The 16,942-nt window shown below is 48.1% G+C and overlaps 1 protein-coding gene across 2 annotated transcripts; it reads right to left on the reverse strand.

Annotated features, from left to right (window-relative positions):
* Positions 1–8,872: 8,872 nt before the first annotated feature.
* LOC126067682 (cytochrome c oxidase subunit 4 isoform 2, mitochondrial) lies at positions 8,873–16,677 on the reverse strand. Of its 2 annotated transcripts, none has more exons than XM_049869796.1 (5): positions 16,571–16,677; positions 15,532–15,613; positions 14,405–14,569; positions 9,823–9,954; positions 8,873–9,149 (listed from the first exon to the last, which is right to left on the reverse strand). In XM_049869796.1, exons 2-5 carry the CDS (start codon positions 15,611–15,613, stop codon positions 9,013–9,015), a joined length of 516 nt encoding a protein of 171 aa, XP_049725753.1. In that variant the 5' UTR covers positions 16,571–16,677; the 3' UTR covers positions 8,873–9,012. The 2 variants fall into 2 exon arrangements, with proteins under 2 accessions (XP_049725753.1, XP_049725754.1); XM_049869797.1 differs by lacking the exon at positions 16,571–16,677 and adding an exon at positions 16,444–16,561.
* Positions 16,678–16,942: the final 265 nt, after the last annotated feature.

Raw genomic sequence — 16,942 nt, forward strand, 5'->3', positions numbered from 1 at the left:
ACCTACTAAGGAAGATATGAAGTATTAACTTGGATTAAAACACCCAGATATTTTCACATTCTTGCTGGAGAAACTTGATCTTGCTCCTCCTGCTTGTTAATATGAGGTTTGATGTCTGAAATGGTTCACACAATCCCAGATTGAAGCTTATTAATGATGATCTCTTCAAATTCCTGGCGGTCAACAGGAACAAGTGTATAACATCAAATAGGTGATAAAATAAAATTTTAAACTACTCCAAATCTTAAAACTGAAATTATATTTAAGCATTCCAATAACTCTTCCCTTGCTTTAGTTGGCAAACATAATGTTGACATTTCTTGTAATAATGCAAGTGGATTTTAATCCAAATCTACTTTTTCTTTTGGGGTATTTAAAAATAATGATGAATCCCAAAACACAGTAAAAGACATAAGGCTTTGAAACTGATTTTTATGAGACAATTATAATTCATTTATTAACACCAGGCAAGGCCCTTTAGCACAAAGGAAGGGAGGGAGGGAGAGATGGAGAAATGAAGAAAAGAAAGTAAGGGGAATTCACAGCCAATATTACTTATGAACATACATGTCCAAGTTCTAAATATAATATTATTAAGTTGAATCTAACAACATATTAAAGAATAATGCATCATGACAAAGTAGGGCTTATTACAGGTAAAGAAGGTTGACTCAATATTAGGAAACCTTTTGATGTAATTTATTGTATTGAAAAATTAACAAAGAACAGCCATATGAATATCAAAATAGTATTTTGTAATATTCAACACCTGTTCATGATTTTAAAATAATGTTTAGCAAGCCAAGTCAACTTGTACATTTTTATACTCCGAATTCTGTAAAAGTTTAAGAAGTTGATTGCGCGCGTTGCTTGTATGATATTAAAAAAATTAACAAGTTATGCAGAAAAGTCAACAACGTATATCATGATCAAATTCATTACATAAATGGCCTGCACTCCGTTTTTATATTTCTATCATCATGATCTTTGCCATAATAACAAGAACTTTTTCTTAATATATACAAAATAATGAAAATGAACATATATAATTTATAAAATGTCTTGATTTTTAATAAATACCCAGGCACTAATGTTAGAATTCTGGGCATATGGCGTATTTAATTTCTCCTAAATTATTTAAGCCTTCTCCTTTCATTAGGCTCGCACTTGAATAATTAGCTTGAATAATTCCATTATCAGAAGCCTTGTGAATTCTTATGAAATTCAAATGACTCTACTACAAAGTTTTAACAAGTCAATCTTAAAATTCAAAGAAGTTATTAAAACACCAAGGTACGGAGAATATGAACATAGAGTAAGAAAAAAAAAATCTTTTGAAAATAAAATGGGAAAGAAGGTGAACATACCATAGTGGCCCAGCGGAAAACATAGTTTGTAAACACTTTGCTGGATGGGAAATGACCAAGCCACACATCAGGAAGGCATGGCTCCAACTGCACTGTAAGAAAACCAAAAACCTCACAGCTATTCCGTGTCCCGTTGCATTGTAAAAATAATAATAATAAATAAAAATAATGATCAGACTCTACTTTGTAAACCATTTATGTGACTAGGACCTCCCCTGCAGCCTGTCCCTAAAAGGCATAGTAATGTCACCTGTGCTGCATGCCAAGCTCCCTGGGCACCTGGTAAACGAATGTCAGTGACTCCACCGACCTTGCCCAGAATGGGTGGCCGATGAGCTGTGCAGCTGACCACTGTAGGGAAGAGGCCAACCTTGGCCATGTTCAGCAAGGGCCAGAGAAGAGACAGGATAATGTAGTGGTTAGGAGCAGGACTCTGCAGCCAGACTGCCTGAGGTAGAATCCTGGGCCCACCACTTATTAGCTCAGCGGCCTTGGACTAGTGTTTCAGCCTTCCTGTGTGTGCCTGAGTTTCTTCACCTGTAAAATGAGGGTGATAATCATACATACATCATGGGGTGGCTATGCAGACCTGAAGCTTGTAGTGTTTTATAATGGTGTCTGGCACCGAAGTACTATATAAATATGATCAGGCTGTGCTGTCAGACCACCTGCACCCACTCCCACTCCTCTGAGGAACCCTGGGCCAGGACCTGATAGGACTGGTCTGGGGAACTCCAGCTATCCCGAATTCTGAGTATGTCTTAGTATGGGTTTCCCCCAAAAGCAAAGCTAAGACAAGGATTCAGGTGCATGGTTTCAGCAGTGATCCTAGGGGAGTGGGGAAGTGAGGCAGGGGACAGGGAGCCAACACAGGGAGCAATGATGAGGAGGTTACCATTGTGGGCACTGGGGTTCCTCCCACCGGGCATCCTTTGAAAGACCCATAGAACACCTCAGAATTATATTACTGAGGGGCAAGAAAGCTGAGGTGTTTATCCACCAACTCCCAGCCTTCATTGGGTGAAGGCTGCTCCTGGGTTGTTAGCCCTCAGCATTTGTCACTTCCTGCCTGCCCTGGACTTGGTCTGAGCATAAACATGTGCCCAAAGGGACATAGGTGCCAGTCCCCTTGAAGGAACACTGCCCACCAAAGCTGCTGGTGACCTCCAAGGGTGGGCCAAGGGGACATGGCAAGGGCACCACCATATCTGCCACAACTTCTGACCTGTTTGTAGCACACCAGTTGGAAAACTCTGCTTGCGGGGGGGGCAATTTGGCAGTTTTCAACTCTTGCTAATTCAAACAACTCTGCAATAAGTAACCTCATGTATCCATCATTTTGCACACATGCACATGTTTCCACAGGAGAAATTTCCAGAAGTTGAATTGCTGGTGCAAAGGGTATATGCACTTGTTATTTGCTAGATAGTCAAAAAAAAAAAACTTTTTTTAGATAGTCAAAACCGGTGTCACATGAAGCTGCCTGTCTCTAGCACTCTTGCTGACAACTGTATTAGCAAGACATCTGCTAACACTCTTTGGTCTTCGTCAATCTGCTAGATGAAAAAAAATACCTCATCCTTTAAAATTTCATCTTGGAAACTCTAATTGAAGTTGGCATCTTGTAGCATATTTGAAAGCCACCTGTACTCTTAATAAGTTAATGAGTCTATACAATGACCAACGAGGGCTGCTAATGCACATGAAGACAACCAGGCATTGCGAGCCTCCTGGCAAAATAACTCAGTACCACCCATGAAATATTCTTGCCAAAAAAATCAAATCTAAGTCTGATCAAGCCCCTAAATCTAACCACTATTTATAGAAAATACAGGGAACAGAGGGACATAATGACACATCGACATGCAATCAGCAAGATGCTGGCTGGGGGATACTCCTCAGGACAAATGGCCCCATTTCTTCAACCTATGAAATGCAAGGAGACAGGGAAAGGGAGAAAGAGAAAGTAAGGGAGACTATACATTAAAAGAGATTTAAGAGGTAGATCAGTCGGTGGATTTCTGCCTCCAGGAAGATAGAATAGATACACTTTTCCTTATTTCTCCCAGGAGACAACTAAAAACCCTGGACATAATATATAAAACAAGCATAAGATTCTGAAAGGTGCAAAGAGGCAGCCTAGTGAGGAACCTCAGGACCTACGGAATGACACAGTGGTGAGTCCCCTAGTGTGATCGTTAAGGTTGTGTGTCAGCTTGGCTGGGCCAGGATTCTTAGTGGTTTGGCAGTTAAGATGTAGTTTGGCAGTTGTATAATGATGAAATCACCTCCGTGATGAGGATCTAATATAATGGGATCACATCATTGATGGGATCTGCCGTGAGTAGCTAATCAGTTGAAAGGAAATTTCCTTGGGAGTGTGGCCTGCATCCCATATGCATGGACTTTTTGGCGGGCTTTTACTGGCTCTGGATCCTGCAGCTGGCTCCTGTTAGCCTCACTCTGGTTCTTGGGACTTGAGCTAGCAGCTTACCTGCCACCTTGCCTGCTGACCAGAGGCCTGCTGTCTGATCTGCCGATCTTGGCTTCACCAGCCCTGCAGCTACATGAGTCAGGAGAAACCTCCAGCCTCACCCATGGACTTGGCACTTTCCAGCCTCTACAACTGTATGAGCCATTTCCTTGATATAAATCTTTCTAAAAATACATAACTTTACTTGTTTTGCTTCTCTAGAGAACCCAGCCTAAGACATTTGTCGAGAGTAGTTGTAGAGAAACAAACTTATCAGGATGATGTCTTAGTCATCTAGTGCTACTTTAACAGGAATACCAGAAGCGAACGGCCTTAACAAAGAGAAAATTATTTTCTCACAGTCTTGTAGCCTAGAAGTCCAAATTCAGGGCGTCAGCTTCAGGGGAAGGCTTTCTCTCTCTGTCAGCTCTGGAGGAAGGTCCTTCTCATCAATCTTCCCCGGGGCTAGGAGCTTCTCTGCACAGGAACCCTGAGTCCAAAGGATGCGCTCTGCTCCCGGTGCTCCTTCTTGGTGGTATGAGGTCCCCCACTCTCTGTTTGCTACCCTTTCCTTTTATCTCTTGTAAGATAAAAGGTGGTACAGACCACACCCCAAGGAAACTCCCTTTACATTGGATCAGGGACGTGACCTGACCAAAGGTGGTATATCCCACCCTAATCCTCTTTAATTACAGGCACAGATTATGATTTATAACACATAGGAAAATCACAAAATGGAGCACAACCACTCAATACCAGGAATCATGGCCTAACCAAGCTAACACATATTTTTGGGGGATACAATTCAATCCATGACAGATGAGTTTTCTGCATTGGTTCTCAATTGTTGTTAGTCTTAAAGATGTTGATGACTCTGCTTCCAGTAATAAAGAGGGCACTGCAAATCTGTGGCATGAAGTGGCAATACAAATACACAAAATATCACCACCAATAGATCAGGTATTGGTGAGAGGCAAGGCTCTGGGTGATCTCATATGTGATAAGTTTCTACAATTTTTTCATAATGAGAAGTATAAGGAAGCTGGTTGGTTGGTCCTATTTTCTCTTGACAAAGTGGTGAAAGAAAGAGATGATCTCAGGGCTTCAGAGTCAAAGCTCAAGTGCCACATAAACAACGTAAAAGTTTCAACTTATGCCTTGAAAGAGTCTTATTTCTTGTAGTAACAGAGCTGATATTGCTGAACACCAAACCCAGAGTCTCATCCTAAGAGTGGCTGAATTGCAATGCCAACAGAATTCCTAACCTCAAGTGGTGTCTGAAGTTAAAGTGAGGGCATTGATTGGGAAGAAATGGGACCCTGAAACTTGGAATGGGGACATGTGAGCAGATAATCAGGAAGCTGGGGACACTGAGCCACTAAATTCCATTGAATTGCTTCTGCCAACAGAACGAGCCCTCTCACTCCCATCTAAAGAGATTACTTTGTCTTGGTCTGCTAAATCACCCTCCCCAGTAAAACCATTAGCCCCTCTACCCCCATCTGATGAGATTTACCCCGCTGTGTCTGAAGAACCTTTGTCTCAGTCATTGTCTGGGGCATCATCTGAGACAGATGCCTTACAAGACAATGCTGAATGTTCTCAAAACACATCCCCACCACCCATTTTGGCTTCTAGACCTATAACTAGACTTAAGTCCCAGCAATCCCCAAAAGGTGAAGTACAAAGTGTGACCCAGGAGGAGGTACACTACACTCTGAAAGAACTGCTTAAGTTTTCTAATATGTACAAATGGAAACCTGGGGAATATGTGTGGGAATGGTTATTAAGGGTGTAGGATGATGGTGCAAGGAACATAAAGGTGGATCAGTCAGAGTTTATTGATATGGGTCCACTAAGCACAGATTATTCATTCAGTGTTTCAGCTTGAGAGGTTAGGAAAGGATCTAATAGTTTATTTAGTTGGGTCACTGAAGCATGGATTATGTGGTAAAAAAAAAAAAATGTGGTAGCCTACATTAAATCAAGTTGAAGTACCAGACCTGCCTTGGTATACTATAGAAGAAGGTATCCATAGGTTTAGGAAAATTGGCATGTCAGAATGGATTTGTCAGGTTAGACCCACAGACCCACACATGGAGTGCCCAGAGGACATACCTTTTACCACAACAGTGAAGAACAGATTTTTGAAGGGAGCCCCAGCATCCCTGAAGATTTGACAGTGGGAACTGCCCTAACTGAATTAGACACCTAACTACAATGGGGCTGATTGGACCCTGTGGTAGTAGGGGCCAAGTGGTGGCACTCAATCAACAAAGACAAGGTAGGCGTGGTTACTATAATGGACAGCAGAATCAAAGCGGTGATCAGAATAGTCTGACTCCTATGGACTTATGGTGTTGGCTACTTAGTCACGGGGTCTCTAGGAGTGAAGTGGATAGGAAATCTACTAAATATTTACTTGATCTTTACAAGGGGAAGACTTTTAGGTCAAGTGAACAGAGGTCTAACTAGAACCGCCAGAATAGAGAGTCACGGCCTCTCAATCAATTCCCAGACTTGAGCTAGTTTACAGATCCACAGCCCTTGAATGACCGGGAGCCTGGGTCCCCTTGAGGAAGGACTGCACTCCACTGCCAGAAATTTATGCTGTTAATCTTTCTCCCAGCCTTCTCCAAAGGGATCTACCACCTTTTATGACAGTGACTGTTGATTGGGGAAAAGGAAATTATGACTTTCCGGGGATTACTGGATACTGGCTCTGAGCTGGAAGCCCTGGTGGCATAGTGGTTAAGTGCTACAGCTTCTAACCAAGAGGTCGGCAGTTCAAATCCGCCAGGCACTCCTTGGAAACCCTATGGGGACAGTTCTAGTCTGCCCTATAGGGTCACTATGAGTCGGAATCGACTCGATGGCAGTGGGTTTGGTGGGGTGTGGCTCTGAACTGACACTAATTCCAGGAGGCCCAAAATGTCACTGTGGCCCACCAGTCAGAGTGGGGACATATGGAGGTCAGGTTATTAATGGAGTCTTAGCTCATGTCCATCTCACAGTAGGTCCACTGGGTCCCCGAACCCATCCTATAGTAATTTCCCCAGTTCCAGAATGCATAATTGAAATAGATATACTCAGCAACTGGCGGAACGCCCGCACTGGATCCCTGACAAGTGGAGTAAGGTCTATTATGGTAGAAAAAGCCAAATCAAATCATTAGAATTGCCCCTACCTAGAAAAATAGTAAACCAAAAGCAATACCAAATTCCTGGAGAGATTGCAGAGATTACTGCCACCATCAAGGACTTGATGGATGCAGGGGTGGTGATTCCCACCATGTCCTCATTCAACTTGCCTATGTGGCCTGTGCAAAAAACAGATGGATCTCGGAGGATAACAGGGGATTAGAAGGTAGTTCTAAATACCAGTTATGGCCGCATGACGAGTTGCAGAAACGAGGACTGTAATTGTTATGAGTATTTCTTCCTTGTATATGTGCATCAAATGTTTTTGTTTTCTTCGCTTATAAAATATAAGCTGTATTGTAAACAGGGCTAGTGAGTTTTCAGTTGTACATGGGTTAATTGTATCATGTTAGGCACAAGTATGACTTTATCTTTTTTCAAAGATTACGTACGGTTTAAGGAGATGTGTACAGGTACCAAGCTGACAAGGGACATGAACTGTGATCTTTAAGGCTGTTTGCCAACTTGGCTGGGCCAGGATTCTCAGTGATGGGCAGTTATGATGAAGTTTGGCAGTGTTATAATGATGTAATCACCTTCATGATGAGATCTGATATACTGTGATCACGTCATTGATAGGATCTGCTGTGAGTAGCTAATCATTTGGGGGTGTGACCTGCATCTAACATATGTGGACTTTCTGGCAGGCTTTTGCTCACTCTGGATCCTGCGGCTGGCTCCTGTTTATCTTACCTCTGGCTCTTGGGACTTGAGTTAGCAGCTTACCTGCTACCTTGCCTGCCAGTCTTGGGATTAGTCAGTCTTTGTAGCCTGTGAGCAAGAGGCCTGCTATCTGACACGCTGATCTTGGGTTCACTAGCCCCTGCAGCTACATGAGTCAGGAGAAGCCTGCAGCCTGACCCACGGACTTGGGACTTTTCAACCTCTACAACCACGTGAGTCATTTCCTTGATATAAACCTCTCTATAAATATATTTTATGTGCTTTACTTGTTTTGCTTCTCTAGAGAACCCAGCCTAAGACACCTAGGTTTTCTTTTTGCCTCTTGTATCCCAGAATTGGAGCCAAAGAAGATGGCAAACCAGAAAAGCCAATGGGCACAGACCAAAAAAAAGTTCCAACCAAAGCCTGCTCTCTCTAGCCAAAGGACTTGGAAAGGAGCAACCTAGCAAGACAGAAAACTTTTAGACAATAACTAATCATTCCCTCATTTCATTTGACCCTTTTCCCAAATGTCACCTCCTTTAAAAGGACTTCACCTACCACCCTTTCTTCTCACTTTAACTCCATGTGCCCTGCTTTGTTTTATTTCTTCTTTCACTTATCACCACGTAATATACTACATATTACACTTTGTTTATGTTTCTCTCCCCCTCCATTGGAATGTCTCCTCCATGAGGCCAGGAACTTAGTCTGTCTTGTTTTCTCCTGTATCCCCAATGCCTAGATTGGCATCTGGCACACAGTAGGTGCTCAGTAAAGATCTGTCAGGTGACTGAATGAAGGCATGTCCTTGCCTTTGCTCAAGCTATTCCCTCCACATGGAATGTCTCCCCTTCTCCTAACTGCCTTTCCTAATCCCACCTCTCCTTTAAGGCTCAGCCTGAGCCCCCACTCCTCCTTGACTAGCTGGACTCTGAGAGCCTGGAAATTGCTCTATTCTTGCCCCTCACCTACTCTGCCACCTAATTTAGGTGCCAGGTAAAGACTGAAAAAACAAAACCAAACCCACTGCCATCAAGTCAAGTCCAACTCAAAGGCTGTAATCTTACAGAAGACCACCAGGCCTTTCTTCTGCAGTGCTGCTGGGTGTATTTGAACCACCAATCTTTTGGTTAGTAGCTTAGTGCAAGCCGTCTGTGTCACCCAGGAACCTCTGTAAAGACGGAAGTGGAGATTACAAGCAGAAGCAAACAGGCCCAGCTTTATTGAGGTGAAGGGTAGGGGAGAGGCTGCCAGAGGCAGGGCCATCAGAGGAGGGACTGCAGGGACAGCAGGCTAGAGTGCAGTGTCACTTCTTCCACTCCTTCTTGTCGTAGTCCCATCGGGAGGCCAGGCCTTGCACAGGGTTGCCTTTCATATCCAGGATGCGCTGGAGCTGCTTGGCCTTCCACTCATCTGTCAGGGTGATGGGTTTCTCCGGGAACACTGTGGAGAGCAGGTGCAGGGGGGGACAGGAGTGGCTCAGAGCCCTGCCAGGCCTGCCCTGCCCCAGAGCCTGGGTCTCCAGACACAGCACCTGCTCTGAGGGGCTCCCTCCACCCTGCTTTCACCCACCAGACTCCTTCCTAAAGCAATCACTCCAGCAACCCCTGGGTTCTGACCCCAGTTCCACCTTTGCTGTGGGAACTGGGCCAAGCTCCTTCCCCTCTCTGAGCCTCAGTCTCCTCACCTACCTCTGTGGCCCAATGGTAATAGGAGTGCTGATTTGAAGTCTGCCTGAATCCAAAGCCCAGCTCTACCACTCTTTTGCTGTGTGCCCTTAAGCAAGTCACCTCACCTCTCTGAGCCTTGGTTTCCTTAACTGTCAAAAACAGGTCCTATCCACTAGGGTTGTGGGGATCCAGTGTGACATTATTTGTAAAGCAATTGGCACAATGTCTGACAGATAATAACCATCCAATGCATGTCGACTGCTGTAGTTGTAACTACTGAGTTTGCTCCTGCTCACGGTAGAGTCCAGGCTGAGATTGTTTCTTCTGGTTCTTGAAAGGGGTGAGGTCCAGTGGGTGCCAGCATGATTCCCTAAGAGCTTGGCTGGTGGCTGCGGCCACAGGGACATAGCCCAGGCCTGCAGCCAGGCGAGGCATCACCCACTCACCATAGACCCGCTGCCACCAAATCAGCAGAGCTGTGATTCCAAAGCAGAAGAAGACACCTCCCATCACTGTCTTCCACTCGTTGGAGCGACGGTTCATCTCTGCGAAACTCTCATGAAATTGGAGCCGGTACACTGAGGCAGGGGTGGAGGAAGGGGCGTCAGGTGCATCTGCCCCAGGGACCATGGGCCAACTCTGGCCCAGGGATCCCCAGCTTCACCCTCCCCACAGCAGATGCAGTTCATTCAACAAATTCTCACGGGGCATCTACTGTATGCAAAGCATGGCCAGGAGCATAGGATGCAGTAATGAAGGAGCCAGATGAAAACTCCTGCCCTGTGACACCCACAGCTCGGAAAGGGGGATAGATGACAAACACTTAGATAGACTGTGGGTAGGGGCTGCTCAGATTAGGATGGTCAGAGAAGGGCTCTCAGAGAAGGTGACATTGGAGCTGAGGCCTAAGGTATCAAAGCGGGATTTGACTCAGGCAGAGGAAGGAAGAGCAAGTGCAAAGGGCCTGAGGCAGGAATGGGCTAGGAAACGATGGCATGAAGGTCAGTGTGGCTGGAGTGGAGTGAGCAAAAGGGATGATGCAGCAGGTGAGGGCTCGGCGGAGCCAGACCTCACAGGTGACGAGTTCTGATTTCATTCTAAGTGAACTGGGGAGGGTGAGTTTTAGGCCAGGAAGTGATAAGACTGCTTTTATTTGACTCAAACTTTCATTAGAACTCTGTCTTCCTGACCATCATGTCCCTCATGTTTGACTGTTTTCATTCATCTGCTTTCTTATCTACTGCTTATCTTTCCTACCCAATTATAAGCTTCAGGGGGACAACGACTGTTTACTGTTACAGTGCCAGGACCTAGACCAGTGTTTGGTGCTCCTAATCAATATTTCTAGAATGAATGAATGAACAAATGCCCAGCTGAAGATTCCTAGAGAAATCAAGGAGGGCCACTGCCCTCAAAGAGGTTGACTTCAGGGCAACCGGCACTCCGGGCTGAGGGAACTGCTAGTGTAACGGTCCAGAGGCGGGAAAGCATGTGGCGCATTCAAGGAAGAGGATGGAAAACAGTGAAGCTGGAGTGTGGGGGAGTCTTTTCAGGGAAGGGGGGTGGGGATGAAGGTGGGAAGGCACTCCTGAGCAAAGGTGTGGGGAGGGTGTGGCAAGTGCAGTGCCTGTTTGGAGAGCAGCAAAGAACCTGGAGTTGCTGGGCAGAGGCGGCAGAACCTGAAGGGCCTTGAATGTCAGACCCAGGGGTCCCAACATTAAGCTATGCCAATTCAGAGGCTGTGGCCTTGGAACAAGGAGCCCTGGTGGTGCAGTGGTTAAGTGCTCGGCTGCTAACAGAAAGATCGGTGGTTCGAACTTGCCAGCCGCTCTGCAGCAGAAAGAGGTGGTAGTCTGCTTCCATAAAAATACCTGTGCTATAGGGTCACTATGAGTTGCAATCAACTCGACAGCAGTGGTTTCATTTTTTTTTTTTTTTTTTGCCTTGGAACTATTTTTCTGGAGGACACTCCCTGGCCCTGCCACCCTCCCCATTTGTCCTAATCTTTAAAGCCTGGCCCCAGCTCCACCTCCTCCAGGAAGTCTGCCTGGATAGCCCCATTTGTCAGAGATTCACTCCTTCAAATGAGCTCCTACAGAATAGCCAGTCTCTCAAAATGTCTGTGATGTGGCTGCCTCACAGCCGTGAGCTCCTCACACCTGCCTGAGTCACCTACCTAATCTCATATGCTCTGGAGTCCACTGCCCCTGGAGTGAGCACTGGCTCTACCACTGCTGCACTCCGAGCCCTTAGGCAAGTCACTTCAGCTGTCTGGGCCTCAATTTCCTCACCTGTGAAATGGGCAAATGCCTACTTACCTCCTACGACTGACACAAGATGAAATGGGATTAGACAGGTCATGTGCTTTGCACAATTCCTGGCACCTAATAATCAAAAACCAAACCCACTGCCATGGAGTCGATTCTGACTCATACTGACCCTATAGGACAGAGTAGAACTGCCTGATAGAGTTTCCAAGGAGCGCCTGGTGGATTTGAACTGCCAACCTCCTGGTTAGCAGCCGTAGCACTCAACCACTACGCCACCAGGTTTTCCGGCACCTAATAAGCACCAGATAAATAGTGGCTGATATTATTATCATTATTACTTTAAAACAACAGCCCCACTTCCTCACTCCCTTGGTTATTGCCTCCACTACCTCTGGCCTGGACCAGCCACCTCACTGATCCTCCTGCCTACTGTCCCTCCACCCATCCAGTAGACAGAGGGCGCCTTCTCAAACCACCTGGGTTCAAACCCAACAAATCGAGGCTTAAGGAAATAAGGTCAAGTTTTCTCACGTAAGAAGCTGTCTGGAGGAGGGCAGTGCAGGCCTGGCACAGCTGCCCAGTGGTGCCATCTTCGTTTTAGACCACGAGTATTGTCAAATGAGATAACAAAGTACAAGAGAGAGGGTGAGGGGGCTCCTGCAATGGAATGAAGGTAAGGTGCTACTCCTACAGGCACGTACGCACTAGGCTTTCTGGAAAAATATACAGGAGCCTAGTCACAGGGGACTAGGTGGCAGGGAAACTGACTTTTCCCTCTTTCCTTTTAAAGTGTCACCTACATGTATAACCCTTTCTCAGTGCATAAGTAAAAATGAAAATAAATGAGGAAAAAATCAAAGCTGGCAGCAGAATTCCTTGGGGAGAGGAACAGTCTTTAGTTTGAGCAAGACGCCCTAGTGGGTGGTTCAGTGTGAGACCATGAGATCAATCAGCAGAAGGAAGGAGTATGAATTTCCACAGAAGGCAGGAGCTGTGGGTGTGAGCAGAGAGACAGGAACATTTCGGGTGGGGTGGCGAACAGTGAGGAAGCCCAGCCAGCAGTGGATGGGGTCAAAGGCTGAAATCCCGCCACGTCCAGTGGTCAAAGTAAGTTGTTTGCTGAGCTCTGAGGTGCCACTATAACTCACCAAGCAGCGCACCCAGTCTTCAGTCTAGCATGTGGTGTAGTATCTAAAGGTGGAACTCCTGGTGCCAGGCTGTGTGGGTTCAAATCCTGCCTCCACCACTCTAGCTGTGCTACCATCCACAAGTGACTTCTCCTCTCTGAGCCTCGGTTTCCTCAACTGTAAAATGGGGCCAGTGAGAGTGCCCACCTCCATAGCAGTGCCTGCTGCATGGTAAACATGCAGGAAATATTAGCGGTTGTGCTTAATCCCACCTTGCTTTGTGTGTGGCACTGCAATGAAAAAAAAAAAAAAAAAAAGGCAGGTAGGGTCCATTTCTGAAGTGGATGGAGAGAAAGAGACAAAGATGCCAGAGAGAGAGAGCTGAGAGGAAGGAAAAGACCCAAGGGAGAGAGGGCTGGGAGCGTGAGCTCAGGAGGTCAAGGACAAGCCTGGCTTCCTCACAGCCGTGCTCCCAGTGCCTGGCATTGAAGTAGGGACTCAGTAAGTTGCTGAATGAATGGATGAGAGAATCACGAGCATCTCTCCATGGCTTCAGATATCAAACAGTCGTCCCAGGGACACTTCTGGTGGGCAGGGCTTCAGGATCAGGTCCCTGCCCCCCCCACCTCACCTGCCTCCCTCTGTTAAAGTGCCCCTACACCACTAAGCGATGCCCACAACTCACCACACTCTCCTGCCCCATGCCCTCCCCCATGCTGTTCCTACTGCCTGGCGGTGCCCTCCTCCTCACCCTTCAAAGCTAGCTGGAACATGCCCACCTCTGGGAGGCCCGTCAGGACTCCATCGCTCTCTCCTCCGGTCTTCGCAACCCTTTGAACATACCTCAACCTAACTACCTATCCTGTATTCCAGTTATGGGGTCTGTGTTGGTTTCTCCCGCTGGGCTGGGAGCACCCTGAGCGCAGGAACCATTGGGTGATTCACCTGTGTCCCCAGGATCTCCCAGCCATGCAGATGTAGGAGCTTCTGAATGGTGTTGTATGAATGAATGAATAAATGAATTAACTTCACCCTTCTGATGTGCATTCAGGGGATTGGGGTTCGTGACTATGCTGGGGGCCTCTCCCTGCTCCACTGCCCCCTGACAGGCCCTTCTGTCTGACTGAAACACACACACACACACTCTCTCGCACATACACACAATATCTCTCATTATCTCACACACACGCACACACACACTCTCACACACATGCACACAATCTCACACACACACGTGCAAAATCTCACACACACACAATCTCGTTCTCTCTCACACACATGCACACAATCTCACACATACACACTCTCTCACACATACAATCTGTCTCTCGCACGCACACACACTCACACACATGCACACAATCTCTCTCTCACACACACACTCTCACACACAATCTGTCTCACACACACACACAATCTCTCACACACACTCACACATACACACAATCTCTGTCTCTCACACACACTCACACACATCCACACAGTCTCTCACACACACACACACACTCTCACACATACAATCTCTCTCGTTCTCTCTCATACACACACACTGTCACACACATGCACACAATCTCTCTCTCACACACACGCACACCCCCATTTTCCCCACCCAAGCCTGCCCTGAGACTTACAGGCCACCTTCTCGGCATGGGTCAGCTCGGTCCAACTGCCCTTCTCCTTCTCCTTCAGGGCCCGCTGCTCGGTGCTGAGCTCTGTGCAGAAGGGCTCATCTGGCATTGGGTAGGAGCGCTCGGCGTAGTAGCTGGTGTAGGGGGGCATCTTCCCCTCACCCTGGGCTGTGGGTACAAGGTAGGGAGCTGAGTCCAGGCTGCTCCTGGTACACCCTATCTCTAACCATGCTATTCCTAAAGAGGGCCACATTTACTGAGCACTTCACTGTCTGCCAGGAAGCAGTCTAAGGCCTCCAGGTGTGTTCATTCATTTTACTCCCTATCACTCCAGGTGAGACTGTTACCCCATTATACTGACCAAGAAACTGAGTAGTTGAGTGACTTGCTGAAATTCACAGAACTGGAAGGGGCAGGGCCAGGGCTAAGCCCCCAACGGCTCCCTATGCGTCTTCAGGGTACCTGGAACAAGGCCGGGCACTAGGGTGGGGGGTGGTCTCAATAAAGGTTTCCCTGTTTATCCACATCAGAGATGCCCATAAAGAGCCTTGTCAGGTGGCATTGGAACTATCTTGGGCAAGGAGTCCTAGCTGTTTTCATATCTAGCTCTCTGGGCCTCAGTTTGTCCATCTGAGAAACGGAGATAAGGGTACAGCACCCACCTCACAGGGTTGTTGTGACATTTAAGTATGTTAATCAGAAATGAGGCACATAGCAAAGGCTCAGTAAGTGTTATCATTATTATTATTCCCTTGAGAGTCAGTGAGGCCCTCCTACTATCTGGCTAAAGCCTCTCCTGCTTTAGGCCTCTTTCTTCTGAGGAGCACTGACATCATGGTTTGGAAAGGAGGATTCAGGGTCCAAGGTTCTGTCAACTCCCTCCACCTCAGGACACAAGGGCCTTGGGGGCCTGAGATTTGAGGGTCAGGCCCTGAGGAAGCTTGAATGGAGGGGTTGTTGTCTGCTTACCCTGCAGGCTCCATTTTCTGGAGGAACTTGGCTTTGGTCCAAGGAATGGGATTGTGGGAAGGGTTTGGGGGCAGTCACTGGGTGGCATGGAAGGGGCAGCATGCAGACAGGACCCATGTGCCCTGCCCCTGGAGTTCCGGTGGGAGGGGCCTGGGTCTTACCAGTGCCTCCTGGGCTGTGTATCCCTCGCGTTCCAAGTCCTCCTTGTCTCAGCACCAGGCTCCAGGTGGCTCTGGACAGCATCTGGGTCATGAATGTGAATGAGTTCTGCCCCCAGGGCTCTCTGCCCCCCACGACTCAGGGCCCAAACTGTGAAACCTTCTTTCCCAGGTGTGTGTGTGCAGAAGTGTCCAAGAATTTCAAGGTCACCCTCATGTCCCTGATCTTTGTAATTTTCTCTGATATTCCCATGTGAGGAGATGGGTGTTCTAGCCATTCAGAGCCCCCTCCTGGGACCTCAGTTCACCATCTGAAAAGTGGGAGGAGGCCCAATTCTTGGGGCAGGGACTGAGAGTTTGGGGCTGGGGGCCTGGGTTCTGGTTCCAGCCCCAGCCCAGCCTAGGCTGCAGGCCCCCATCAGTTGCCTGCCCCCAGAAGAAACTGGGCCAGAGTCGGTGTAGCAAGGGGGAAGTCCTGGATCCACCTCCCTTCCCAGCAAGGCCATCTGCCAGGTCTCTGCCCAGAAGGTCTGGTTCCCACCTCTAATTGGCTGCCTACGTGCTGGAGAGCCTGCTTAGCTGGATCTGGTGCGGGAGGAGGACAGGCTGAGCCCAGCCCCCCTAGCCCCCAGGGAAGACGAAGGGGCCAGCATGGGGGGGGGGGGTGCAGCGGGGACCAAACCGGGTTGGGAAGAGGGAAAGAAGCGCACATCTGGGGAGAGGAATGGGGCATCTCACTTCTAGAAGAGAGAGGGGCCCCCACATCTGGGGAGAGAGAGGGACGCCCAATAACCAGAGAGTGGGAGGGGCGCCCCACATCTGGGGAGGAGGAGGAATAATCTACATTTGGGGAAAGAGACAGGACCCCATATGCGGACAGAGGATAACCCCAAGGAGTCCCTAACTCTGACCTACCAGAAGCCCCTCTCCCAGGGCAGTGACCACAGGGGCCTGATGAGGTGGCGGAGGCCGGGGTCCAAGTCGAGGTCTCCACCCGTCGGGGCTGGACAGCTGGGGCTCTCTCACCCCCCCACTCACTCACCTCACAGCCTTGGCGCCAGCGGCCAGCAACCTCAGTCTTCGGAGCGAGTAACGGAGAAAGGGCTGCGGAGGGACCTGAGCGCAGCGCCAGCCCTTGGGCCCGCCCCACAGCTTTCCCCAGGGACGCCGCCGCGTGGGAACGTCCTGCCTCGTCTCGGCGTGGGAGCGCCCAACCCGCGCCCCTGGGGGCCACAGCCTGGGGAGATGGACTGCAGAGCAACTCCCCACCTCAGTTCCCCCATCCACGGGGCTCCTGCCTCTGGAGACCCATAGCTGACAGCGCCTGAGTCCCGGCTCTGTGTGTCCCAGTGGTCCCAGCCCTCTGAGATGAGCAGTCCCAGAAGCAGGGTCTCCCCGCCTCCACACCTTTGCT

The sequence above is a fragment of the Elephas maximus genome, chromosome 25 (genome assembly GCF_024166365.1).
Source record: "Elephas maximus indicus isolate mEleMax1 chromosome 25, mEleMax1 primary haplotype, whole genome shotgun sequence".
Lineage (NCBI taxonomy): Eukaryota > Metazoa > Chordata > Mammalia > Proboscidea > Elephantidae > Elephas > Elephas maximus.